The following is a 27958-nucleotide window of genomic DNA, read 5'->3' as shown; positions in this document are numbered from 1 at the left end:
TGCTCGCTAGCATGGAAATGTCCTGTAACAGAACTGGGCAGGAACTGCGTCCTCTCTCACCAGGTACCCAGTGTAAAACACGAGGCTCTTCCCCTTTGAGAGGCCAAATCATTTAATGGCTGGATTTAGCTTTACTAAGAATCAACTTTCTAGTGGGAAAACCAAATCCCTGTGGTGCCTGGAGAGAGCAGCTTTTACTGGGAGAGGTGGAAGAGAGAGGATTTAGCAATGCCATGGTTATTAAGACTTACAGCCAGAAGCCTCGAGGGTTAGCAGCAGCTGTGGTGCAGAGCAGGCGCCGGGCTCCCCAGCGCTGCGAGAAGACACCGTCTTGTGGGCTGATGGCACCTGGCAGAGGTAAGGGTGCCCAGCCCTGGGTGCTGCTGTGGTGTTACTGGTCTTCGCGTGTGCAGCACAGTGTGCAGTCAGTTCAGGTGCGTGGTTGTGCCCTCATGCAGATCTTCCCTTCCTGTGCCAGCTCCTGTTCTGGTGGGAGCCGTGGTACCGGGTAGGAGGAGCAGTGCACGGCTGCAGCGTGCTCTGCAGGAAACCAGGGCTCTGCAGCCCAGAGGGGTAAAAAGCCATCTCGTATGGAAACAAGGTGGTTATCAGCTGAGCTGCCAGCCCCAAGCACAGTAGGTCTTGTACATGCAAAGCTCACTGCACGCACCCGAGAGCCGCCCTCCTCCCCAGGCTTCTGCGCCGCGTGAGCACGGTGGTCGGCAAGCTGGGGGGGGTGGGAGGAGAGGCATCCTGTCCTTGGGCGAGGGACAGCAGCCTGACCTTGCGGGCAGCAACGGGTGTCTTCCACGATGTCGTGTGTCCTCTGTGTGCACACAGGCAGGAACTTCACTACGCAGGTTTCAGCACCTTGTTTTATTACAAAGATAGGCTTTTCCAAGAGTCTGCCACTTCCACTACACAGCAGGTAAGGGCACTACACCCACAACACGTGCCAAAGTTTAAAAACATGTTACAAAGGGCTTGGGGGTTCAAGGCAACACTACAAACCCTCAAGCTTCTGCTTCGTTAAAGTTGTTCCTTTAAAATGGTTGTAGCAACTACTTTTTTTTTTTTTTTGCTTTGGAAAAAATTAAATAATAAAGCAATAGGCCCCAATACATGGCCCAGTGACATCACCTGGAGGCAAACTATACTACTGGCTCACCTGTATCCTTTCCTTGTAACAACATGGGGCTATTGCTCCATGGCCCTTTCCCCACCTCCAGCCAAGCTCAACGTTCTCTGCTACCTTGGTCCTTCTCACCCTTGCCTTCCCTGGCTGGGCCTGCCTATATCTCTGGCAGCTATTCACAGTTTCTAAAGGAAAAAAAATTCAAGATTTTTTTTGTGAAATCACTTTCATAATAAGATGTAGCCCAGCTACATTCTTAGAGTTTCTATTCTGAAGCCACATCCTCAGCAAAGACATTGAAACCTCCACAGTGTATGTACTTTTTCTGTAGTTCTCTTTTTAAAAAAAAAACTCTGTTCTTCCCCTTTCCCTCCCCTCCCTACACCCACCCTCCCCCCTTTTAACATACTGGATAAAGTCTATCATTTGTTTTAAAATAGATATCTATATACACATACACAATTCTGATGTTCCAATTTCTGACAAGTGTGGCTTTACTGGAAACGATGGGATGGAAGCCACCTGTCCATGGCAGTGAGTCACCCAGGAGGAGTTTTGGTGGACCAAAGTCACCTAATACCAGGTTGCATCCTTGCCAGCTGGATGAGTAACGGAGGCTCACCTTAGACCCTGCCTGGAGTGAGGTAGTAACTTTTTTTTTTTCTTTTCTATTTGGCAGTGTGAAAATGCGGTGGCTACGGCTGGGTTTAGCTTTCATGGGCAGGTTGCCTTTGCCTGCATGTGGATGCTGGCTTCAAGCATGCGGCATTAGCTGCAGTGCAGCCTCTCCAGAGGGGCCTGGGTGACGCTGGAGAAGACTCGAGCAGTCACGGCTCCTCTGGCTGCAGAAAGGAGAAAGTTGCCAGCAGAAAAGAGAATGGGCCACCAAGCTGGGATGGGAGGGTTGCCCCAGCAAACCGCAGGAAGGCAGTGAAGTTTCTAGGTCTGTGCAGTGGGACCCTGCTCGCTGACCCCAGTGTAAGGAGTTGTGGGACACTTTCCGCCTTTGTTTGCACCTTGGGGTGCCGGAGCTGCTCTACTGGCCTGCGTGAGTGAGAGCATCGTGGTGCCAGGGGGATGGGGTCCAGCCCCTTTGCCTTTATGGGCCAAAAAAAAGACTGGATACGCAGCAAAACTGCGCTCTCTTGGTTGCTCTCAGGCGACGACCATGGTGAGCTGGGTCCGAAGCAAGCAGAACAAGCTGCTTTAGGAAGACACCTCTGTAGCACTGACCTTTTTTTCAGTGATGATTGCAGGGAGATGCTGGAGCACGTGGGGCAGAGGAAGGGAAGATGCTACCTGGTGTTTTGCCCTGCACGTGGCTCAAGCCTGCTCTGTCAGAGGGCTGCCAGAAGGAGTGAACCCCTGTTGGCATGAGCGGCATCACCGGGGCTGAGCTGGGGCAGTGCCATAGATGTGTGCGCAGCCAGCACAGCGGGGAGACCGGAGTACGAGGCAGAAGTCCTTCCCCTCACCCGTTACATCTGGTCTTCTGCTTCTGGCTGAAAGGTGGGTGGTTAGGGGGTATTTGCCTACCCACTGCAACCCCAGCTCACTGTGCACACAGATCTGGGAACCTGGGGAAGGGGGAGCAGCCCTTCCCACACTGTCTAACACGTAACGTGCTCCCTCCGGCTCCGTAACAGCTGTCTCCGTTAGGGGATAAAGTGCTTTCACCATGCCTTAGCTACTTGGGAAGCAACTGCTTTGTCTCAGCCCCGAGTTCCCCATGTTGCCCAAGTCTCAGATGGAGGAGTGGTTATGTTTACATATACAGTACAAAAATTAAAAGGCACAAAAATACACAGAATGCATCAGATGGTGAACAGTGATAGAGTCCCTGGTGTTGGAAAAACAAGGATGTCAGAGGGATGGTGTGCAAGGGAGTTCAGGCGTTGCTCCGATGGCCTTTGCTGTCTCTACTCGTTACTCCCTGAGGCTACCCTTCTGCTTTGCGTCTATTGTTACGACTTCTACAGCCCTGTCTCTCATCCTGAGGAACCACAAACAGGGATGCAGGGAGCCGCTGACCGTTCAGGCGCTGATCAGAGGGAAGTGGTGAACTGAGCTTGCCACAAGTGAAACGTCTCCATTTCTGGCTGGCAGCAAATAAATTATGGGTGCCACAGTGCAGACCAGAGGGGTTTTGAGCTGCTCGGAAAGGTGTCTCGTGGCTTCTTGTTAGGTGAGGGAGCCCTTCAGCCGCGGGCCAGGCCCACCCCCACCACAAGGCTGGTTTGAGAATGACCCTGGCGGAGGCGATCCACGGTGGATCCACGGTATCTGCGGCTGAAGGCAGGTTTCCTACGGCACTGCGCTGCGGAGAAGGTCACTTCCAGGGCTGCAGTCGGCCTAGGCTTCGCTGCAGCACTCATAGATGTTATCCTCCATGAGCGCAACCACTTGCTCAAACTTGTGCTGGAGCTGGGTGCGCTTCGTTGTGGGGTTGGCGTCCAGGGCGGCCACGATCTGCAGGAGACGTGGGCAGGTGGGCGGCTGAGGCAGTGCGGGCAGGGGTGCCCAGCCGCCAGCCCAGCTCCCCCCGTCAGCCCTGTTGAGCCCAAATCCCAGCCGGGCCTCCATCAGGGAGAGCCCACCCTGCCCCGCAGCCCCTGAGCTCACACACCCCAGCACCCTCCGGCTGCTCCAGGGCACAGCCGAGTCCCTGGGCGGGGGGTGGGAGAGGAAGGGAATGCAACCAAAGACTAATGCAGTAATAGAGCTCACGGTGCAGAGCTAGCCCGCAGCACGGGGGTGCAGGGCGTCAGGAGCCGGCCAGGGCCGGTGCCTCAGCCGGGGGTGGTGGGTGGCAAGTTATTTTGGGTGGGGACTGTATCAGCGTGCTCTGCCCTCCTGGAAGCATCTGTGGGTCTACACATCGGGCAGCCCCGCTTCAGTCCAGCCCAGCCAAACGCTGTTAAAATCAGCCAGGAATAGCTGGCCTTCTCTTCCAAGAAGTTGTCAGGCAAGGGATAGGAGAGCAGGTGCATCTGTGTGTGCATATATTACATATGAGCGTGGGATTATGCAAAAAACGGTAATCCCTTTTCCGTGGGACTGGATGCAGGCATCTGACTGCTCGGTTACAACATACTGCTTGTTATTCCCTCCACAGGTATGCTGGGGCCTGAGTGCAGTTGAACCCACTTACCTGGGAGCGATATCTCTTGGCGTATTTGTATATCTCAGCCATGGCGACATTGGTGTTGAATTCGTTCCGGTATTTCTTTACATAGATAGAACAAAGAGGGGAGCAATATTAATGTGATGCAGCAAGTGAGTTCAAGCCCAATCAGCAGGCATTAACTAGATTAGAAGAAGGTTTTGCCTGGGTATTTTTGTTACTGTTGCATTGATGCAGCCGGACTTTTGACTTACTCCTTTAAGGAAGGTGCATTTGCTCACATCAGGAACAGTCTCAGACTTTTTCAAAGCCAGCCTTAAATGCCCATGCTTGATAGCACTGTTTACCCCTCCGTGCTCAAAGCCATTTCAAAGGATGGGACAGCGCAGGAGCTGGGCAGAGGAACGCTGATGGAAAAAACCCGCTCGGTGGCTGGAGCTAAAACGCCGTGGGGAGATGGTTTGATTTTGAGGAAGCTGTGGCACATCGCTGGCAGGACTCGGACCCGGAGCGTGGCTGCCAGCTCCTGTAGCTGGTACCAGGGCCAGCACCTGGGCCAGCTGCCAGGGCCAGCTTCCAGCGGGCTGCCTGGAACTCGGGGCCGGCCCTGGCAGTTGGCGCCTGGGGGCCAGCTGGCCGGGGGGCTGCAGGACTGCGCAGATCCTTTTCCAAACTTCCTGGCTCTTTCGCACTGAATTTTGCTTTCAACTCCCAGTGGTGCCAAAGCTAGTTAGGTTCAAGCTAACTCGTGGGTGTTTACTGCAGCTCTGGCAGGAATTGAAGATGCTTGGAATTAGGTCAGATGAAGTTTGTGCATGGAACTTTGAGGCAAAATATCCTTTCTTGTTTGCTCCTTCCAGCATCGAAGCAATAGCTGATTGCAGCGTATCTGCGTTCCCTGCCGCTCCCAGACTCCTGCCTGGAGCACGCTTGGTGCTCCTCGCTCTGGCAGGGCACCGAGCCTGCAGACCCGTCCCCATCCTGGGCACAGGGGTGCGCACAGGCCGAGCCCCCCCTCCGCGAGCCCCTCCGCTGCAGCCCAGCGCGCCTTACCCGTGACTCCTCCGCGAGGTGGGCGTTCATTTCCTGCTCACTGAGTGGAGGCATGTCATGGATTTGCTTGTAGTATCGCTGCACTATCTTCCTATACTCCGGGATCTCCTTGGCGTACAGTAGTTTATTGGTCGGGGAGTCCTGCGCAAGGGCGAGATACTGAAATCAGACACCGTATTGCTCCTGGCTGGAAACTTTTTATCCTGTTTGTCTGACCAAAGTGCTAACCATCAGATACCAACTTCAGCTACAGCTGGGTTCAAGAAACAGCTACATCTTTGGTCCTGGCTTTCCACAGACAGGAGTGCGGTGGGACCGCACTGAGGCACAAAACAGCTAACGACAGAGGCGCTTGCTCAAACACATCAAGGTGCTGCGGACAGGTACCACCCGCCTGCAGAGCCACAGCACCATCCCTCTGCCCTTCTTCCTAGCAGGAGCTAAACGTTTGTTATCTACAATGCCAGTGAAGGTGGTCTATGTGAATGTGTTTTAATTTGCAGCAAAGGCAGGCTAAAAAGCATACACAGGGTCAGGCGAGGTGGCTTGCTGCCAGGTGATGCTCTGCAGATGAGTGTAGCACAACTGTGTTAGATAAAACACTTGTGCTCCGTGGCTCTGCGTGTGGAAATTGGTTACAAGGGAAGGGCTTCTGCATGCATTTACTCAGGTCTCTTGAGTGGCCAGCTTGATTTAAACCGAAGAACAAAGCTCTCTTACAAGCTGAACTTTGTCAGTTGAAATGTTGCTCTTGGATTTTTCATGTAGCTTTGATTTATTTTGCATTGGCTAACCCAGCCTGCCTGGCCTACATTGAGTGCACGTAAAGTAATTAACAGAAAATACTGAGTCGTCTTGATTAATGTCAGCTTGGACAAAGCAGTCTTAACCTCCCAGCCACATGATCGGGTTGTACCAGTGAAGGCATAACCCTGCCTGCACTCCTTGCAAACACAAGCATGAATGATTTTAACCTCAAGGCAATCCTGCCCTGCTGATATCATTACCCCGGGAATGAACTTGGCTGACTGGCTTAGCGTTGCGTCCCGAAGGGAAACAGCTCCAGGCTCGGGGACACAGAGGGGAGCAAGATCAACGTGTCTCGCTGTCCCGACACTGGAGTGCAGGACCGCTCCCTGGTGCTCTGACAGGTGGAGAGGGGAGGGAGGATCTTCAGAAGAGACAGGCACCACAGGGCTCTAGCCGTGGGGGCAGCATCTTCAGCTTTTTGGGCAGTAAATAAGGAAGCCCAGGGTAACAGCAATCTGCTGCTGCAATATGTAGCGTGGCTAATGCTGCAGGGGGAATGGGAAATGGGCACCAGGCTGTGGCACGAGATCCCACAGCAGTTTATTTTCAAACCCAATGATACGGCATTACAGGAATATAGCCAAGTTACAGAGCCTGCTCACAACACTTTTATTCCCCCTTGGAAACACAAAAGAAACCCATGCTGCCTCTTTTTTAAGTTATTTTTTAATTTGTGTCTGATTTGTCTGTATTATGAAGAGATGGGTACTGGTTTATTAACTGCTTGCACACTGTAGATGTACGGAGTCTGAGTCTGCTCTCACATTTGCAGTATCAAGAGCACAACGCTGAAACCAGGGGAAGAATCCAGCCTGGAAAACTTTCAGCGATATACTGCGTGTATATGCAAACTGATTTTTATGCTGAGGATTTATTCTTCCCACATTACTCAACAATTCCTTCACTTAGGCTATTGTATTCCTGAAAAATGTTTCCATCTGCTGTCTGACTCCAGCTGACCCCTCTTCCCCTCATCCACAGCTTGACAAGGACAAATTGTAGGTGTTTCGTAACACATGCAAAAAAAAGTCCCAAACCTAAACAAACAAAAAATCAAGCGCTCATTAGATCTTCCTCCAGTATTAACCTCTCCCAGTGAAGGCTTCCTGTTGCTCTCAGCCTGGGGGATGCACTGAGCAGCGCCCGCCTCCCGCCCCTCTCTCCGTAGGGTCCCCTCTACGTCACACACTGTGCTGCCGCCAGCCCCCGGGGCGGTAGGGGACGATTTACAGCATTTCTTAATAAAACTTATTTATGTTGGGAAGTTTCAGATGTCAACACTGCACTCAGCCAAGCCAGTGGGAGAAGAGAAAACATGCGCACTGGACATCTCACTGCCTGCCAGCCCCGCAGAATGGTGCGTGGGAGCCGATGGCGGGAGAGGAGACCTGGCCTGCGCAGGCTCGCATTTGCTCGGAGCAGGCATAGGTTCCTAGGCAGGCGTGCAGAGTCTGCCAGGCTCTGACCACGCACCGGAGGTGGCCAGCGTGTGATGGAGACACTGCCACCGGAGGGGAGCGCCCACCCGAGGGGAGCGTCCACCCGAGGGGAGCACCACGTGCTCCACAGGCAGGGCTACGGCAGCGCCCACCAAGTGCTTCCCAGGTGCTGATGGATGGTGTCAACGGCATGGCCCCAGGCAGTCCCCACACCTCCACGTGAGCCAGGCTGGGTCTGGGCTGCCTGGGCAGGCGCAGCCCACGTTCACGAAGGCTCAGCTCACCTCCCGAGCTTCTCACGGCTCTCCTAGGCGAGAAGCTGTGCAGAAACCACTGACAGTGATGATTAAAGCTTCACCTGAAGCTACGTCATTTTCCATCCTGCCACTAGGAGTTTACATTGTCCCTCAGCTGCTGTTACGGGATTGTTAGACTAATGTTCGCCCCTAAACCAGCCCTGACTGAGGGAGCTGGGCTCCCGTGCCGAGTCTTGCCTGTGCCCCGTGCCTGTGCCCCGAGCAGAGCTGACACCCGCCCGTGCTCGCTTTGGTACATTACACGCCTGCCAGAGCCAACAACAGAGAACATTCGTCTGCTCAGGCAGCAGCTCAGCCCCGTCAGGAAGCGTTACAGACGTTGTGCTGAGAAAGTTGGGTGCTCTCCTGGGACCGCGGGACAACTCGTACAGCCTCTGGGAACACCGAGCACACAAGCCAGCGGCTGGGTCTCCCTCCACCCTCCGAGCCTTCCGGGCTGGGGCCTTGCCCTTTGTCCATCCTGCCTGTCACCCTGGGTTCCCACTCCCTGGTCACTGTTTGTGACAGGCGGCGCAAACTTCAAGCTCAAACCTGAACAAAGTGGTGGGGAAGGAAGGGAGAGAATTCATCCTTGGAGACAGCCAAAACTCAACTGCATGGACCTGAGCAAGAGGCTCCCAGCCTGCCCTGCTGCTGGGGGAGGTTGGCCTGGGTGACCTCTTGACAGTCCCTTCCCACCCGCACTGGTCTGTGTCTATGACCGCCCGAGCAGGAGTGAGATGTCCTCTCCAGAAGGTACCTTGCCCAGCTGCAGGTCAGACAGGGAGCAGGCGTCAATGAAGGCCTGGGCTATCACAGAGAGACAGGCGTCGATGTGGTCTGTCTTGTCAATGTCGAAGACGAACTGCGGGTTCTTCAGGATGTTGACCCAAAACCTCAGAGGTAGGCTGCGAAGGAAACAAGCCAGGAACACACACCGGGTGTATTCCAGAGGGAGAGGGAGGAAATGCAGGAAAGATGATGATAGAAAGTGAATAATAGAGAGGAAAAAAATGAGGAGCCAGGTTCTGCTGTTTAATCACATCTTGGTAGCGTACGGCCCTCTGCCTAGCTAGAGGGGGCAGGCACACGTCTTCACCCTGAAGAGACATTTCTTCAGGCTGAAGCATGCGGCACGGACAGGAGACTTCATGTACAGCCTTGTCTAGGTGAGCGTACCCTTGCTCCTTCAGCAGCTCCCCGAGCTACTGGCAGGTGTGCCTGCATGGGGCTGTTGAATCAGGCTTCCCCTCTTGCTGATTCTTGTAGCAATGGTGTCAGCTCCTTTTCCTTCTTCCCCAGTAACCATCATCTGGTTCGGATGGCAAGCCTGGCCCTATGACATGCATTTCATGTGTCTTTTTTTCTGCTCTCTCATGCTTTTCTCCTCCAGTTATTTCACTGCTCATTTGGCCACAACACAGTTTCAGTATATCGCTCGCCCGTCCTACCATCCCTCCTCAGCAGCTGAGGAGTGAAAGCCGCTGTAAGTCTTTGCTGTACGGGCAATTAAAGGTAATGAAGGGTAGGCAAATCTGTAGCTCAATGGTTGTGTCTGCATGCCTGCTAACCCAGCCAAATTTGTTTTTAATTTTCACATGTTGGGCTGGAAATAGTTACTGTCCCTGCAGCCTCAGGGGCGCTGAGCCTCTCCTCGACACTCCCTCCAAGCTCCCTGCTCTCCCCGGTTAAATCTTCTGGTTTCTCCCCTGCTCTATTTCCCCCCTTCGCTTTGGCTGCCCCACCCCATTCCTGCTGCTCATCACGTCCCTCAGCACTGCTCCCGGCTGGTTGCCAGTGCTGTGGTGCCCGCCAGCATGATACTGTCACAGCACCAGCTCCTGGAGTCCTGTGAATACCTTGGAGTCTCAGCTTGGTTACAGAGGTAAGTCTGGAAAAGTGCCCCCAAGGGCTGAAAGCCAGAAAGCAAATGAAAAGGAGCCAAATATGCTGTTTTTAAAATCTCCATGATGTTTTCAGACCTGACATGATTTTGGAGACTGTCTCAAATCTCCAGTGCTTGGAGCTAACACCATTGCTATCTCCCGTTCCTCTTCTGTGTCTCCTTTAATTACTTGTATTAGTGTGCCAGTTTGTTCTGCCCTTTCTCTGCCTATGCCTCCTCTTCCAGCTCACTGTTCCCCGAGGCCTGTGTTTGTTCAAAGCTCTCCAAGCCTGTGTTTGGCCTCATCTGTCACCGCCCCCTCCACTACCCCTCCTGTTTTCCAAGTCCCTCTTCTACTTTTAGCAACCTAATGATTAGTCCAGGACACCAAGGCTTTGCAGCTGCTGCTCCTGAGAGATGGAAGTAAAGAAAGAAGAGATTTCCTCTTCCAAACCTGTTGGTCTTCCAGATGTGCATAGTGTCAGGGTCTGTGATCCCTCTTTTCTCTGCTTGCTCCTCTAGAAAGTCGAAGAAATACTTCACAGCCACAGGTGGTTTATCATCTCGGATACTGAGAATGGCTTTGAACAAGTCGTCCAGGAACTTCTGCAGCGTGCCCTGCGGGACAAGCGCACACAATGGAGACTGAGGAAAGCAGCAGCACCCAAGCCCAGGAAAACAGTGTGAGGGGCTGCGACTGCTGTGCAGAAGGGGAAATCCTTTGCTGCCAGTTGGATAAATCAGAAGAGAAAGGGGATGCCGAACCAGGGAGGGAAAGGTTTGTTTGTGCATAGTGATATAATTAGCTTGCATTTGGCAAGCATTTTGGCATCGAGATTTTCTTTCTTACTGCTAGAATCTCACATCTGTGATTGTTCTGCACAGTAAATACAAAGAAGACTGGAGACTGCTGGCCATTCTTGTGATCTCTGCTCCAGTGAGGCATCATGCTGGGATTAAAGATGGGCTGGGAGCCCAACTGCTGGAGCTGAAGCACTCGCAGAGAGTGGGGAAGTTCAAATCTGAATTAAGATTGCACAGACATTCCCCCTGCTCCCAGAACTGAGCAGCTCCATCTCCTTTCCCAGCAGGATCTCTTGCTGGGGAAATGGGTTCAGGTCTAAACTGTGCATCAGGAACCCTGAGGCGGTCAGCATCCCTTTCACGTGCGCAGACCCCAGACCAGCCTGGGGAGATCATGCGGGGCTTCACGCAGCAGCACTGCTGCTCGGAGAGCAAGCTGGAAAGCTGGAGGGAATCCAAGAAGCCAGTGGTGCCCGGCAGCCTCACTAAACACGCTCCAGCCGTCCAGGACAGAAGAGTCCCACTGCCTCTCGAGAGCTACCGGCCCCGCAGTGCTCCTTCCCTAAAGTAGGCTTCTCACTACAGACCACAAACAATGATCCCACCTGCCGCGAATGAGGACATCCCATCCCCTACCTTTGTGGAGAGCAGCCTGGTCAGGTAGATCTCTGGTAGGACTTTCTTCCTATGGCTCTGTCTGTGGGACTTCTTATGTTCAACTGACTCATCGGTTGGGAGAACCTGGTCCGATATAAAACACAAGTTCAGAGCGCTCCTCTCTGGAAGTGTCACACTGAATTTTCCTTAAAGTATAGAATTTCAACTGCATATAAAATTCAATTAAAAAGCAGTTACTGTATTATAAATACACCCTTATATGGCTTTACAAAAGTGATTCATAATACTCAGTTTTTCTGACATTTGTTTCACTTGTGCTCTTTATTGCCTTTCTCAAGCTAGACAAAGAAAATGAAACAATCAATCTCACTTTGCATGTTAGTCTGCTTGCCTTCCTGGTCTCTGTGCAGTACTCCTGTGTGGCTGCAGTTTAGGCTCCCAGGAGCAACGCACAAAGCTTCTGTGGAAACCAGCTTTTCTTAGATTTGGAAAAAGTGCAAGAACAACCAGCCAATATTCCTACCCTGGCCTTTTTAAAAACAAAAATAAATATTCCACTGGTCAGGTCAGTTAATTACTGCTGTATAATGACCTAGCAAGCCATTTAAGTCCATCTTGGCATTGTTTCACATGTGCACATTCGGTTTCCTGTCCCTTCTCCCTCCTTGCTCCCCATGTACGTGTGCGTGCATGCACGTGTGTGCATGCATCACATGTTCGTACTCTATTTGAGCACGAAAACTTTAGCAGAGAAAAAAAAATCAGGCTATAAAATATCATTGTTGTCCATAACACTTTTTTTGGTAACAGCTTTTAGCAACGTTTAGCACTTCGTACTTCCAGCGTGGCGCACAAGCAGGAACTAATAAATCTCCCCCGCCCTGGGAAGTAGGCAGCGTGCCAGGAGCTGCTGGTAGGTGACTTGACCAAGGCTGCGTGGGGTGCTGCTGGCGGCGCTCCTGAACCCTCCGTGGCTGCTGACAGCTAGATCAGGCACAACAATCGCTTTGCCATCCTGGAAATTTCTTATTGTGTCCCATAGTACTAAAGCTTGTCTACAGATAACCTTTCTGCGCCTCTTTGAGCCTCTCTGAAGAAAACTAACGAGCCCTGATCCAGCTTGTTCATCACATCTGACATTCCAGCCCACAGAGATGAATTAAGTTAATATCAGCAAGGCTGAGAAGATTTTCTCCTCTTTCATCACATACACTGAAAAAACAGGACACACAGACTTAAGTGCACAAGGGACGAGACTAGTGACCTCTTTGCTGCCAGCGCTTTCCAGGCTGCCACCTTCCGGGGGGACGTCTCCCCAACGGCCAGCCTGGCAGCAGAGGAGAGCCTGGCTCCCTGCCCGGCTGAGGGTTCACCACAGCCCCGGGCCTGCCTGCCCCCCAGTGCCGCGCAGGCCGGCTGCTGCCGGAGATGAAAAGGCCTGTTTGGCACCCGTTTGCAGGGATGAAAGAAACAGCTTCCGTTGTCTGCTAACAGGCAGCCATCGTAAAGGTGAAATATGTCGAAATACGCAGATTAGATGGGCATCCCTCCACTGCTGCAAGAAGCCCTTCCTCCAGCGCCCCGCCAGCCCCCCTGGGCTGGGCCACGCTGCCCGCCCGCACCCCGCCAGCGTCTTTGCTGTCATGGCGGCAGGAGGGGTTTGGGGGAGCCGAGCCACCGCCATGACCCATCCCCTGGCGTGCCTGTGCCACGCTGCAGAGCGGGCATCCTGGAGCGATGGCTCTGCTCCCCAGCAGCGCTCCCCTGGAAGGGCAGGAGAGGAGAGCGGCCCCCGACCCCCCACTGTGCAGCCACCAGCCTCCACAGCCGGGAGCGGGGTACTTACCAAGTGGAAGTACTTTTCGGTGTCCAAATCCTTCACTGTGAAGCAGAAGAGAGAGAGACATAGCAGCTCAGTCAGGGGACCCAAACCAAAACCCGCCTCCGCAGACACCCTCCACGTCAGGAGGCGTTTCGCTTTCCCCAAGAACCCCAACACCGAGCTGGTGTTCCCACCCCAAGCAACCTCAGTGTTTTTGTGTTTGTGGTGCTTATTGCCTTCTGGGGTGTGTGGCGAGTACCTCAGGAAGTATTTGAGGACTTGAGGTCTCCCAAGGCGTGTTTTAAGAGGGACCCAAGAGGGTGCAAGAGCAGGATCAGCACAGGGGCACTCCTGCATGGTGATGCCCCGCGATGCCCTGTGATTGCCCGCAGCCCCGCGCGCTCTGGGCCGTCTCCCAGCCTCATCACCGGGGCAGCCGCAGCCCCGAGCAGCTCCTCGCTCCAGCAGGCGAAAGGACTCCCACTGCAGAGACAGGCTCGGTGCAGGCAGCCTGAAACTCCTTGTTCAATGTGAATTCTTGTCTCTCTGGGTCTGTTTTGACTCTCTGCTAAGCCTGCAACCTCGAAATATGCTGGTAAGAAACTGAACATGTGTAACTGGGAGGGAAAGGGCTTTTCCAATCAAGTGGTTTTAGATCCTTCTTTTTTTTCACTTTGTTAGCACAGATTGAATGCAAACCCCTAATGATGATGTGAGACGAAAGGTGCAAATACCTCTAGCCTAAGGTCTGGGAAAGCACTCAGCACCCCAGCAACTGGAAAGAGCAGGATACTGGATAACACATTTTTAAAGCAAAACCACAAGCATGACACTTGCATCTCCCGTAGTGTGCATATCAGCAATCTATGCTTCCCAGACCTTCTTCATTTCTCCTACAGAAGGAAAAGTGGGCACTTTTTTGCAAGTGACATAGACAAGCCTTAAAGCTAGAAGGGGTGTGGAAGCTGCCCACTCTCCAGGATCAGTCCCAGACTCAGGGATCTGTGACCTCTCCAGTGGCCACTGCAGCTTCGACCTGCTGCCCGTCCCCCCAGTCCGCTGGAGCTCCCCTGCCTGCGCCTGGTGGGCAGCATCTGCTGTGAAGGGGAAGGGGCAGCGCACAGCCCAGCAGCAGCCGTGCACGATGGGCAGTGACGGTCAGGGCTGTTCAGCAGCACTGACACGGATGTCCTCGTGCCGAGGCCGTTACAATCCCCACTGCCTGCGGGCCAGCGTGCCTGCTCTGCCCATGCCCCGCAGAAGCCCTGCTCCCAGCTCCCCGCATCCCTCCTCCCCCCCGGGTGCTGGCTGCGGTTCAGGCGATGCCACCACACAGATGGCACTCATTACGCTGCTAAGTGTCTCCACTCCGCCTGTCTGTCTCGCCATCGGTCCCACCTGGGATGGTTGCACTGCCACTTGCCTGCATGGCAGGACTCAGACCTTTGGTCCCCGCGGGGAGCACAGGCGCGTCGCTCAGCCATAGCAAAGGGGAGCCCCGCCAGAAGGAGGGAGGTACGTCTCCTGCAGCTCCACGGCTATCTCTGCCCCAAACATATGCCACAGCGTGGGCGAAGCGGGTTTGCAGGAGAGCAGTGGAGACCTTGCAGGACCTGGAGGGCTTCCTGAGCGTGCCCCGGGCTGCCAGCTGGCCAGCTTGCTCGGCGGTGGCAGTCCCAGACCGTGCTCAGTGTCTTCCCAGGCACAAAGCTGGCCCGACCGATGCCCAGATCTGCCCAACACGCTGCTACAAAAGGGTGCTCTACGAGTGCTGTTAACACCAGAGCCAGCCCTGCTGGCTAACACCACACCCCAGCGTCCAGGCAAGGGGGCTGGCAGCTGGCTCTCAGCATCCCTGGCCAGAGATACCCCTCTAAAAACAGAAGTGTTTCTGCCTGGTCACCAGCAACAGGGGAAGAGAGGTGAGGCATTACCTCTGCTCAGCGTGGTGTCCTTCTTGTCCGACAAACTCATAGCCAGTGACGCCCCTTCAGGGATCTGCGGAGGAAAGAAAGAGCAGACGTCGATGACGGGGGCCTTAATGGTGCCTCCTCACAGAGCCGAGGATAGCCCTGGGGAGATCCTGGGAGCTGGGGGATGCTGGTGCAATCGCGGCTCCGCCACGAACATCCTCTGCACCTGCCCTGCCCCTGCTCCCTGGCTTGGAAACTGGCAGTAACAGCACTGCCATACATGGAAAGGGTTTTTTAAATGCAAATGCAAGATAGTGAGGTTCTCAAATCTGACGGGAATAGGGCAAAATGTATCCAAGATACATTTTTTGGATGTTGACACCAGGTAATACAAAGAGGAAAGAGTGTAACGCTGTGCAGGTGCTGTTTTGCCTTCGCCCAGAAAGGGAGAAGGAACGCGGCCGCAGCCTGGACCTGCAGGGCAGGTCCACTTCTCTGTGCTGCAGCTCCAGCTCTCGGTGCAGCATGGCACCGTGCCAGCAGTGGGGCTCCGCGACATGGCTGTTACACAAATAATAATATTAATAAGTACTCAGCTCCGGTTTTGATTTTCCATGCACTGTTACAGACCAGTGCGGATTATGCTCCCAGGCATACCAGGGAATATGGAAATCATATAAGAATTTCTGGTTTCATTTAATTTTAAAAGGAAAAACAGTCAAGAAAACAATTTGATTTGCCACATTTCCCCACACTTTTGGCCTCTGCTCCTCGATGGCATCCATAGCCCCTGCTCTGAGGGCAGGCAGCGACAAATGTGCCAGTGATTTCAGCAGGAGCACGGATCAAGAGCAGAGTGATACTAATCAGCCAAGCTGGTGGCCGTTGGGAATAGATGCTTTTTTTTCCTCCTCTTTCTGTTGTCAGTAATAACTTGTTTTGCATGAAGAGTGTTTAATTAGTTTCAGTGTGTTGCAATATTAACAAGCTTCTCGCCAGGGCAGATGTCTATTCCCCGGAAGCTCTCACGGAGCTATGGCAACCTCCCTGCTTGTTCCTGATAATCCTGCTTTTGGAGGGGGAACCGCAGCTCACCCCTGAGGCCAGGCAGGCTCCAAGCAAACAAAGCTTTCCTGCAGCGCCGTTAGGTTTACCTTGTAATGTGCTAACGTGTTGAGTTTCTTCCTGCCGTCCTCCACCACCGAGGTGTCATCAAGGTCCCGGAGGATGTAGCTGTCGGTGCTGGTGGCAAACCACTCTGAACACAGAGAAGGGAGAAGTGAGACACCAGCCCGAAGGAGGCACGTACAGCGGGGTCTGGGGCTCCAGGGACCAGCCACGCAGCGCTCAGGGGCTGTGCAGCCCTGCTGCCAAGGCCTCCGGGGCTCTCTGAAACCAGAGCAGATGTTTAGCAATGGCCTCCAGGGTTAGCCCCTGAGTGGGGATTTCCAGACTAGAGCAGACCTGGATGGAGTTGGGAGAGGTGACAAAGGCTCTGCTCGGAAAGACAGGGAGGAGCACATCTCCCCCCTCCCCTCTCCCCTCTCCCCCCTGAGGGCCATGTGGGACCTGCTGTGTGGAGCACCAAGCAGGTGAGATGCCGCGTGGCCTGCCTGTGGCCACTGAAGGTCAGTGGCGGTTCCCTGCAAGGCAGAGCTGGTCATGTATCTGTGACCGGGGGAGATGCCACGTGCACCAGCTGAGAGGAGTGGGGCCCCATCATTGCTCCAGCCCAGGGTGTTCTTCTACAGAGACTCCCTCTGGCACTGACTACGTTGAACGTCACGCCTTGCGACCGCTGCCAGCCACGGTGTGTCTGCACGGCCCGCTGCGTGGCACGGGAGGCACCACAGACAGCATGGGTTTCTCTTGCCAGCATTGGGCTTGGATCCTTCTTAAATTTTGGCATAAAAAGTTGGCCACTGGGTAGACAAATGACAGATTTGAATCTATGGTAGGACAGGAGTCCATGCACTCAATTATAGCTGCTTATGGAGAGGCATGTATTAACAAGGCATGTGCAGGCTCAGGGCTGTTTTAGTGGGTTAAGACTATAGGCTTTAAGTCCAAGCATCCCTCTGCTCAACTTGGGCTTTCCTAAAGCTTCTTTCCAGTTACATGGCTCCCTCCTGCCCCCCAGGATCTGGTCCCATCACTCATTCCTGAAGACCATCCTCAGGAAAAGGCTGCCTTGATGTCTGCCCTCTCGTCAGGGCTGCTTCACCCATTGCCCTCTGATAGACACCAAGAGCTACCGTGCAACATCAGATGCTTCATCTGGTTTTAAGGACTGGCTGGTCCAATGCATCTGGTCCTTACCGAGGTCGACGTCTTCCACCCTTGGCCACTGGGAGTAGGGGACGTTCTTGCAGAAGGCCTCCAGAATCTTCTCTTTCACTTGGCTGAGTGTGTCCGTGTCCATGGCCCTGACGCTCAGGGAGTCCATCCCACAGCCTTGGAAGGAGACGTTGAGGTTCTGCGGGCAGAGGCTGGGTTAGGGGTGACCTGCCCAGCTCTGCTGGCTCCCAAGGATGCACGGAGGCTGCTGCGCCCGCACAGCTCTCACTGGTGTGCTCTGGGCCCCGCGCTGCTGGAAATCAGGCTGAACAAATGCAGTTATCTAGGCTTCACCACTAGTGAAGGGCACTGATTTATAGCCCTCGGAGGCTGAAGGCCCCTGTTTGTTGACGGAGCCAGGAGGACACAGGGAGCAACACTGTGACCTCCTTTCACGGCTGCCTTGCTAATGGGCCTTAGCCCTGGCACGCAGAGACCACCTCGGGAGCGCGAGGAAAGGTCAGCCCCCGTAACCAGTCATGTCCTCAGCTTCTTGGCTCCGACCGTTGACAAATGGGACCGCCAAGGCTCATTGCTCAGCCTCTCCCTGACGCAATGGGCCGAGCTCCTTTGTTTAAACAAGCTTTAAGCACGCTGTAGGCTGGGTCTGCTGCAACCCTGGAGTCCACCACCAGCGCCACTCAATAACCTGCTCCAGAACGTACTAAACAGGGGGACAAGCAGCTGCAAGGGGCTGCAGGAGGCCTAAAACACCAGCTCAAACCTCAGGGATGCCCAGATACTGCTACAGTTGCAGCAGAAAGCTGCAGGGCAATAAGAGTGACTCTTCCTATAAAAAACCCTCTCCTCTTTTGGGAGCTGCTGCCACACCAGTCAAGCGAGGAGGGGCAGAGTCCAGGTGTCTCCTTCTCTCGCAAGCTGTGCAGACCCAAATGCTACAAGTATGGCGTCTTCCTCCTGCCCAGGGGCTTTGCTCTGGGACAGCCTCAGCTCCGCCTCTGCTTGAGTCCTCCGCTCCTTGGTGTGCCTGAACCTGAGGGCAACACTGCGTCTTCATTTAGTGGTGGATGAAACCCCGAAGCCATCTCACTGCCTGGCTGGCAAGCCCAGGGCAGGAAGCTGCAGATGCCAGGAGCATTGCTTGTGCATAAGCACAGCTGCCTCTTAAACAGACACCTGGTACATGTAAGATTTACAGCTGGGATTTTCACAGCCTAGGGGTTCTTTTGCAAACACTGCTTTTAAGCATCAGGATACAGATCAGCATCCTTGACTATGTGAACAATGTGAATGCACAGACGAAGTCCAATTTTTTCCATAGCATTAAATGAAGATGTTTTTTCACATTGTATACTGTACAGGTGTTTTTTAAAGCAGAGGTTCAGTTACCAGCAATGTGGGGTATTGCCAGTGAGTTAGCACTAACCCTGCATTGCTCTCCTTCCTCCAACATACCCTGTTCACTTTTGTTTCTCTTCTTGCAAACAAATTAGGAAGCAGCCGCGCTTCCCCTGCTCAGACTTACGAAGTTACCATTTCTGCCGAGAAAGCTAATACTTTGCACCCTGCTGCTAACCCCTCTCATTCTGCGCTGTAAATTTACAGGTCAATTGGTAACAGGAATCTGCAGAGGATGTGGAGCTTGAACTTGCTCTGAGTTACGGTGACGCACATCTGGGGTAACCCACTGACTTCAGTGAAGCTGCTCCAGATTTATGCCAGGTAATTGAAAGCAGGATTTGACCCAGGCTCTGGAAAGGCGTCTGCTGAATTCTGTGTCAGGCACTGAAGAGAACCAAGCTCTTCACACGCACAGCTCTCGTCTGCCCTGTTCCCACAGGAGGCATTTTGCAGAATCGCTTTTCAAGACCACTCCTGTAACAGCCTGGGCAAAGCCCTCACCCCGGGACTCAGGTTTGGAGCCAGCACCTTCCCGCTGCTAATGAAGATGCTCTTTTGCCGGGAACGGTAAACCTATTGCTTTAACTCTCTGAATATGGCAGAACAAATTTTCTTACCTCCCTCCACCTCTAATCTGAGGTACTTAAGTGATCCATCAAGGGACGGACATGAAAACAAAGAGTCATTATGAGCCTTGTTCTGTAGTCATGTGCTTAGACAGCAGCAAGGTGCCTGCGCAGATGTATAATTTACATGGTTATCGCACCTGCATGGGTTCCAAATCAGCCGCTTGACAACCACCCCGCCAGGGTACGCGTCCGTCAGACCCCCGGGGTGTAGGTACTCACCCTCGGCTTTGCCTCGATGTTCTCCCTCAGGAGCCACTCCTCGTTGAGGGTGTACCTGGCTTTCCCCGTGATGGCATCGATGGACCCTTTGTTAATCTGCTGTTTGATCGCACATATCAACAGGAAGAAGGGCTCTCCGACCGTCTCCTGGGGGAAGGAAAGAAGACCAAGTAAGCAAATGGGACCTGGTGGCAGTAACTCCTTCCAGCGGTGTGGTGGGGACAGACTCTGCATGGACACTGAAGGCAAGCAAAAACCCTGGTGTGCCTCTGCGTGCCGGGAAGCAGGATGGGTCCACGCCAGGCGCTGCGAACCCCGGCGGGTGCTCAGTGCCGTCACTCACCAGCATCTCTTTGAGGCTGCTCAAAAGTTTTCAGACTTGTGGCAATGTGACAGCGCAGATGGGAAAGGGGACGTAACAGCTGACAACAGCCACAGGCGATTTTCGGGGAAGGTGAACTGTGATTGTCAGCACTAACATACCCCATCCAGCTTCTACAGCAAGTACTGCAGGGCTGTGGATTGCCACCACAGGCTGTGCCAGCATTTGCTGTCTCACGGGCAGAGTGCTCGGGTACTGCTCAGAAGGTAGGGGCATATGTGTAGCCGTGCTGAGTGAGTACGTGCATGCACAATGCTCAGCAAAATACAAATGTGCATTGATTTACATGTGAAATTACACTCAAACTTCAGGGAGAATCTGGCATACTCCAGTACAGAGATGTTTCTTATAATCTGACAGAGCACATACTGTACAATGTACTCCACTCAGCAGGACAAGTATAGGGCTGATGTGCACAAAAATCCAGGTAACAGAGATATTTGAGTGCCCAGCTTTCTCATGAAGGTACCAGCTGAACCCCTCTTTGCACTGCCTGGTTTGCCATTGAAATCCGTGGGAGTGAGCCCACTGCGTGTGCCTGTGGCTCTGGAACTAGCATTCATACTTCTCATACCACAGCAGAGCCCTGATCACAGCAAAACAGAAAGGATCAGGGTCAACAAGCTGTTCCCATGCAACAGCAAGCAAACACACCATTTAATTCCTTACGTTCAACAAACTTCGTCTTACAGGAGAGAGGTGAATTGTGACACTGCTGCAATGAAAACAAAAAACATAACAGGAACCCGCTATTTGTGATGTGGTTCAGCTACATGGTTTAATGCCAGATTTCTGATCCACTTCTGTCTGCTACGCTGATGGGCAAGGAAAACATAAGCTATTTTCTTAAGAAACTTTTCAGTACTGGAGTACATCCCATTCTCCCTAATGTTCATGGGCAATTTCCTTCCAACGAGGCAAGTGCAAATTATTGCACATTTATGTACTTTCTGAGCATCACACACACCCCACACAAACATTCCTGCCATCTGAAATCCTACTCAAGACAACAGATATCAAATGGTTTCGATATTTCTCAGCAAGGAGCTGCTAAATTCTGTTCAATCTGCTTCTTAATTAAGACTTGGTGATTCTTTTATTCTAATTGCCTTATAATTGCTAAAGCAATTAGTTTGATGTCAATTTTGATTCGGCTGCATTCAGCGCAGTTGACGATAAGATACTACAGCAGGGCTGTAGGTGGGCACGCACCATCTGTGGCAATGGTGCACCCGCTTTATTTTCCAAGGGCAACTTTTTTGATGAACAGGGAAGCTCCTTGAGCCTTCTGCTGGGGTTTAATGACTTCCTGCAATGCTCCTTCTGAGCACACAGCATAAAATGGGCTCAGCAGCAGAGCTGCCGGTGCTGGAAATGGAGGAAGGCACAGCTTCCAGAAAGCAGAGAAAGACGTGAAGTCGTGGGGGTGCAGAGAAGTTGACGTTCGTGAACAGAGTGGAGAAAGTGTCAGAAGACATACAGAAGCGTTAGTTTCTGAGACAACAGCAGGAGTATAAGGTAAGAGGCAAGGGGATGACACTGACACCGAGACGCCCCCAGGTGCAGTGCCTGCTTTCCCCATAAAGCGACGTGAACCGTGGAGCACTGCCAACCTGACCCTACACAAGTGCTGACAAATCCTGATGATGGCCCTGCTACGAACAGGAACTCTGTTTATGTCGCATGTGCGTGAGCACACAGCGGGGACCAACCCAAGGCTAAATTCATCACTGGGTTTTGGAGCCTGCCCCGTCCCCCCCGTGGGAAGCTCTGTCCCAGGCCGTGGCTCTGGCCACAGAGAGACGTGAGGGCGCTGCCAATGGCTATGCGGCTGCCTCCAAAAACATAAAAAAAGTGCGAGTCTGCTGATACAGGAGCTCCTTACGGCTTGAAACCAGCACAGGCTGCACGGGTCAGGGCTGACTGTGTGGCACCTTCCCGCACATGTAACACTGCACTGGAAGGGGCAGCCTGGGAAGCTGAGGAGCGGGTGTTTCGGATCTGCTGCAACATGCATGAGCAACATCAGCCCCAGGACTGGCCGCACGGGAAATAACGACAGTGCTCCGCAGGCGAGATACTATTTCTGTTTGGCTTTTTGGCTTTCAGGCTCAGGAACTGTGGGATGTTATGGAAATCTGCAAAAGTGCTAATCAGACAGCAAATTTCAAAGAAGGGAAAGAAGGGCTGGCAGGCAGGGACTAGAGATAAAATGGCAAACTTGGAAACCTCAAGCATTGTTCGGAAAACTCATCTGGAAACGAATCAAAACTGTCTTTGGACTTGGCTAGTTGGGAGAAAGGAAGTTTAACTAGAAGAGATCAGTGCTGATTCAGGACAAAAAAATACTTAAAAAAACAGTCTGGGGCCTTTTTTCCTCCTATTGTGAATGTATTTTAATGAGACTTCATTTTCATTTTTGACTGAACTGTTATGGACTCTTAAAGCTACCCAGGGCACTGAAATAACTTTGCAGTAATGGAAAGCACAGTTCAGGCTGGCATTATTTGAACTGTTTCACGCACGATGAGTGTGGGAGGGCTTGGTTTTTATATGCTTGGGAAAAAAAAAGGGTTTAGAGCACAGACTGGATTCACATGTTGCTGCCCTATTAACAAGGCCGACAAGTCATTAGAGATGTCCTCCCAAGAACACGTTACAGCCATTTCCAAAATGTCTTGGTGAGGCTGGGGTGGGAAAAGCACAGAAAACAGCTGCTTATCCCAAGTGTCTGCTAATTTTGGGATTATTATCTATTTGCATTCTGTGAAGAACCAAACCTCAGCTCCATCCCACATGCAAAACTTCAGGAAACTTGGACCCAGACCTAAAAGCTGAATTCCAGGACCTTAATTTTCCTTTAGCTCCCGGTCCCCTGATCCTGTTAGGAGCCAGGCACAATGGTATCTCATGGGGAAGGCTTTTTGCCCAGCATTTTCCACCAAAGCTGTAGCAGAAAGTATATACATGGACCATTTTATCTACAATTCTCACCCAGTTCTGCAGAAACATAGGTCTGCATCGATTGTGCAAATGCTGCAAGTTTCCTCTGAATTCAGTCCTAAGCAGCAAGCCTCCTGCTAGCTCTTCATCATACCTCCTGCACGCACTGAGCCAAACCTACCCCTGTCAGCGTGGTGATTCCATTGCCTTCAGGTGCCCTCCACATGTTCAGACCACAAGTGACTGTGGCCTGCAACGCCTTCCCAGTTGAAGACAGCTCCTTCAAATCATTTTCCCCCAAAACACAAATGGACGGACTGTTAGGCAGAGCATTAATACGAAACAAATGTTTTGAGCATGTAGCGTTGACTTACAAGGGAAAATACAAGCACTTGGAATTTTTCCACTGCACAACGGCAGGGACCTTTGCAGCAGCTGTTTCGAATAGATGTTGTGATTAATGGGGATAATTCAGGAATGAAAACCAGACCCATCGTCACACGTCTGACAGACCAGTGCTACAGGCAGGCGGGCAGCCTTTTTTTTAACCAAGAAATGCCTCTCTGAAGGCAACAGAGTTTGATCCAGAGGAACGCAAGGCACATGGGAGGCGTTTGAATATCGCTAGTATTTAAATCACAGCCCTGAGCTGAAACCAGCCCGCCTGTAAGGAGGTGCCGTCTGTCTGACTGCAGTGGCTCCGTGCTCATTTGCGCGGCAGGGAAGGTCCCGGCTCTGCCGATCTGGACTGAGACCCCCTGTCCCTTTGCACAGCTGAGCTCATGTCCGCCTGGGACAGCCAAAGGGCCTCTCTGGACACTTTTGTCTGATCAGTTCTCTTCCTTCTCCGTATTTCAGCAGGCAGCATGGTTTCTCCTCTGATCAGGTCCCCCATCCTCACTGTGGAGCACATGTGATGTGAAATTCTCTTGGAGATCAACTCTTTATTGCACTCTAGTATGGAAACCGTTTGCTTTTCAGAAATGGAAAACAGTCTGCGGTAGAAAGTGCCGCAGTAGTCTTCACTGCGTGGCTTCAGGCTGAACACATGAAGCAAGGAGGGGACTGTAAACCCAGCGTGCAACATTAGCCCCTGCTGAGGACCCATCCACAGGTGGATGGAAATGCAGGTTCAGCTGGCGGCCCATCAGCTCTGCAAAGAGCAGACCCGCTCCTGTCCGTACCCTGTCCTTCCTCCTCCCTCCGCGGGGCGGGCCAGGGCTGCACGGCACAGGAAAGCCAGCTCACAGCTCGCACCAGCATCGCCCGCACTGCCCCAGCCGCAGGACGGCCACCGGCCCCGCCACAGGCCCTGGACAAGCCTGCAGATCTCCCTTCCAACCCAAGCGCCCCAGGGAAGGGTGGCGTGCCGGCACTCCGGAGCTCCTCGCCATTAATTAGCTATGTAACATGCTCAAGTCTTCAGGCCCACGTGATAAGACTCGACTTTCTTTCCTCTTTTTTTTTTCCCCTGAGAAAGCCTTTTTGCACAATGTCCATTTTTAGCACAAACTGGAGTTGGATCAGATGCCTCACATGTGGTCTCCACTCTCCAAAAGGAGAGATCAGCACTTTTTTTTCCCAATGGTTTAACTACAGGCACAAAAACGGGAGATTAAAAAAAAATTCACTAATTCACTCTTTTCTGCTCTTACAGGCTGGATAGTCGTGCTGCATCGGCACAGCCACCCTCATTTGCTCCTGTAAATTTTCTTTCATTATACTGGCTAATTATTGAGCTAAAATGAAAGATTATGAACTACAAAACCACAGGCTTTAGGACAAAAAGTGATCATCAGCTGGGATCAGAAGACATTACAATATGTATGAGGACAATACAGCATTGCTTCTGTGGCTATAGCAAACACTTCGGGAAAAGAGATTTTTCAAAGGCTTTTTCAAGGCTCTCCCCTGTGGGTATAATGGGGTGTCCTCCAATTAACTGCCGTGGAATCAATTAAGTTATTGCTCAATTCTTCTGGGAAATTCCAACCAGAACTGGCAAACATTGGAGATAAAGCACTGAACAGATGGACTGCTGATGTGCTCTGAGACGCCAAATATATTCCTTTTCGTTACCATCGGAAGACAGTCAGGCTTCTGGGACAGACATCCCACTTCTCCTGCTAAATCTGTCTGGCCAGTGTGGAACCACGAGGATGCCTCCCGCGCAAGAAGCCCCACATACCAATGGGCACCAACACGGAGCAGCCCCTGCCCCGGCACCACCATCCCTCCCGACAGCCGGGGCTCTCGCGCTCAAGACAGACAATGCTGAACTGGCGGGCGACCATCAGTACGGCTGCGTGAGCTGGTCAGAGAAAACAACAAATAACTGGAATGGTTTCCAAAACCTCAAGCTATTCTGGTTATTTTTTCAACTCCCCCACAGCTCTCTTCTCAGGCATGGTGAAAAACGTTAGTTCGTGCTCTGGCCTTAGGAAAGGCCTGCCGTGAAGTCTGATCTCACCAAATCCCCAGGCAGAAGTGGAGAAGCAACTGAACTTAAGGTTGCTTTTCCATACTTGAACCTTTCAATACTCTGGAGTTTGTCAACCATTAGTGACCGTTCAAGTGGCAATGCTGGCAGGTATTTAGGTCCTCAGCTGTCCCACACATCCCTCATTACCGCTGCACGCGGTGCTGAACTCACACCCACAACAGCAGTGATCTGATTCTCTTACTCTGAGATAGCTGTACATGCAGATGGACATCCAGTTGGTGAGCATCTTCTCCACCACGGATTCCGTTCTCCTCAGCATCAGCTTGGGATTTTTGGAAGCGGAAGCATCTATTAGATCCACCAAGAGGTCCTTCATGATGCTGGTGTAATACTCCAGTTTCCCATGCAACGCAATAGTAAGCAAGGAGGCCAGGTTACATCTGAAACACAGAATTGCATATAACTCAAGCACCAATCCAACAAGACTAAACTGCCAACTGGCATAAAAAAACCCCAAAGCACAAAGGCAGTATTTCAGACAATTTTCATGAGCCTTCTCAATTGTGTTAAAACTTCAAACCCTCTTTCAGAGCTGCAGAAACCTTGGGTCAGCTCGCACCTTCTAACTGGTAAACCGAGTGTTCAGGGAAACAAACACTCACAAGTGAGTGAACTCATACCTTTTGGTGCTCTTCAGGATAACAGAAGTTTATGGCCATCCATTTCTAATAGAAAAGTGGGAGGCAAGTGTAACTCAACTTTCAACTGAAATGCACGGCTCCACACATGGGCTGGATTGCTTACAGGTTAGGAATAAATCAGTCTCCTCCAGCTGCCAGGTCTTTGGTTTTGACGCTCATACCTGTCTCTAACAGCAAAGTCCTTCTGTTGCTCAAGAGCATGGACAAACACGATGAGAAAGTGCTTGTTGTTGAGTAAGGTGGAGAACAGTGAGATTCCTTCTTCCATATTGGGTCTGCAGTTTTCAGGGATCTAAAGAAAAAATTTAGAAAGCAGAGTGAGAAAAACCCTGCTTGTTGTTCTCCTACAGCTTTTATCCTTCCTGACTGCAAGGATGTCCCTGCTGAACATGGAGGTACTGAGCTGAAGACCCCTTACTCCCTCTGCTTGACACAAGTCAGCAGCATGCTTTCCTGGCGAGGGCACGACTGCGTCCGGGGCTGTATCAGAAGCAGCTCGGCCAGCGGGGCAGTGGCAGTGGCCATTCCTTTCTGTTCACCACTTGTGAGGCCACCTGGAGTACTGTGGCCAGTTTTGGGCCCCCCCCACGATGAGACGGACGTTGGCAAACCGGAGCAAGTGCAGCTGAGGGCTGCCAAAACAATTAGTGGGCATGCAAGGAAAGGTAAGAGGGCTGGGTTTGGTCAGCCTTAAGAAGATGTGGCAAGGGAGATCTTACTGCAGTCTTCAGCTGCCCTGTGGGAGGGCAGAGAAGACAGAGCCAGGCTCTTCTCTGCTGGCACAGTGCTAGGATGACAGGCAAGGGACACCAGCTGGAGATGGGACACTGATTAAATACAAGGAAGTAAGTTTTCACCTTTAAGGTCGTCGGACACTGGAACGGCACCCTGAGAGGCTGTAGGATTACCATCCTTGAAGATGGAAACAGCTGTACAAGGCCCTCAGCAACCCCATCTAGTTGGAGCTGCTTTAAGCAGATCTCCCTTCCAACCTAAGCGACTCTCTGATTCTTCAATTCCTACTTCTTGTCCACATGAAACCAAGCTCTGGGTCAACAACAGCTTTTACCAAGTCCCTGCTTGGGAATAATCTCATTTATGATGAACTGCATATGGGATTGAAGTAACACACAATATGATACACCCAGGAAGAAAAGCCCACAGCAGAGGCGGGGAGGATCTCAGGACAGAGGTCCTTTGTGTGAGAGCAGATCCACACATCTGCCTTCTCCAATCAGCCAAAGCTGATCCAGTTCTGGTATGTGTTAATCGTTTTGAGTGATCAAGCATCCCACAGGCACCACAAGAAAACGCATGGCATTGTCAACACACGCGAGTATGGTTAGCAACCACTCAAGAGCATTTTTTTTGTTAGTGGGTTACTCACTTTCCATTCCCCCACCAGGAGCGGATGAGTTTCCTGGACCTGGGAGCCCACCTGGGAGCTGAGCTGCTGGGACGGCAGGATGTAGCACTCCTCGTAGAGTGAGGAACACTGCAACCAAGCACAGCGTTAGGGGAGGGCGGCTGCACCCAGCCAGGGACCTCCTCGTTTGCCGTGCACCACAAGGGAAGAAGATGGAGAGAGACATGTCATCGGCACTGAAGACCACCCGTTATGAAGAAATGCATTGGTATGGTTTACGAAGCCTTTAAACACTTTGCAAGAGCCTCTTGAATGAGCAAACACCACAAGAATGGGGGGAGGCAGATGTCTGCGCAGACACGAGGCTGTTAGGGTAGGGAGACTGCAAATAGACTAATTTGACAGCTAGAAAAATCCCAGAAGAGAAAGCATTATAGAAGACTAAGTCAAAATAGAGGAGTACTGGGTGTTTTAACATATGTAACTTTTGAAACAGATGGGAAAAATGTTTAAATCTCTAACATTCATATAGCAGTCTGAATCTTAAAGACTCTAGTGTGCAGATATATAGAGATTGGATAACTTAAAAATCTGAGTAATAACTACTAATGAAACACTCTGCAGTCATAAATCATCATTTCACTCCTCACCACTGAAATGCAACTGCCTCAGGGGTG

At 52.1% G+C, this 27958-nt stretch overlaps 1 protein-coding gene across 1 annotated transcript in view; it reads right to left on the bottom strand.

The window, feature by feature from the left end:
• Positions 1-861: 861 nt before the first annotated feature.
• PLXND1 (plexin D1) overlaps positions 862-27958 on the bottom strand; it is an 86906-nt gene continuing 59809 nt past the window's right edge. The window contains exons 23-36 of the mRNA XM_075158531.1: positions 27303-27410; positions 26077-26207; positions 25456-25654; positions 19447-19593; positions 17219-17375; positions 16054-16157; positions 14921-14984; positions 13011-13045; positions 11183-11287; positions 10197-10360; positions 8618-8765; positions 5313-5453; positions 4287-4361; positions 862-3604 (exon numbers count right to left, since the gene is read on the bottom strand). Coding sequence (XP_075014632.1) covers positions 3488-3604; positions 4287-4361; positions 5313-5453; positions 8618-8765; positions 10197-10360; positions 11183-11287; positions 13011-13045; positions 14921-14984; positions 16054-16157; positions 17219-17375; positions 19447-19593; positions 25456-25654; positions 26077-26207; positions 27303-27410 — 1695 coding nt within the window. The 3' untranslated portion in view covers positions 862-3487. The remainder of the gene's footprint in view (positions 3605-4286; positions 4362-5312; positions 5454-8617; positions 8766-10196; positions 10361-11182; positions 11288-13010; positions 13046-14920; positions 14985-16053; positions 16158-17218; positions 17376-19446; positions 19594-25455; positions 25655-26076; positions 26208-27302; positions 27411-27958) is intronic.

The sequence above is a fragment of the Calonectris borealis genome, chromosome 10 (genome assembly GCF_964195595.1).
Source record: "Calonectris borealis chromosome 10, bCalBor7.hap1.2, whole genome shotgun sequence".
In the NCBI taxonomy this organism is placed as follows: domain Eukaryota; kingdom Metazoa; phylum Chordata; class Aves; order Procellariiformes; family Procellariidae; genus Calonectris; species Calonectris borealis.
Note: the sequence above shows the minus strand (reverse complement) of the source record. Positions and strands in the feature narration are given on the sequence as shown.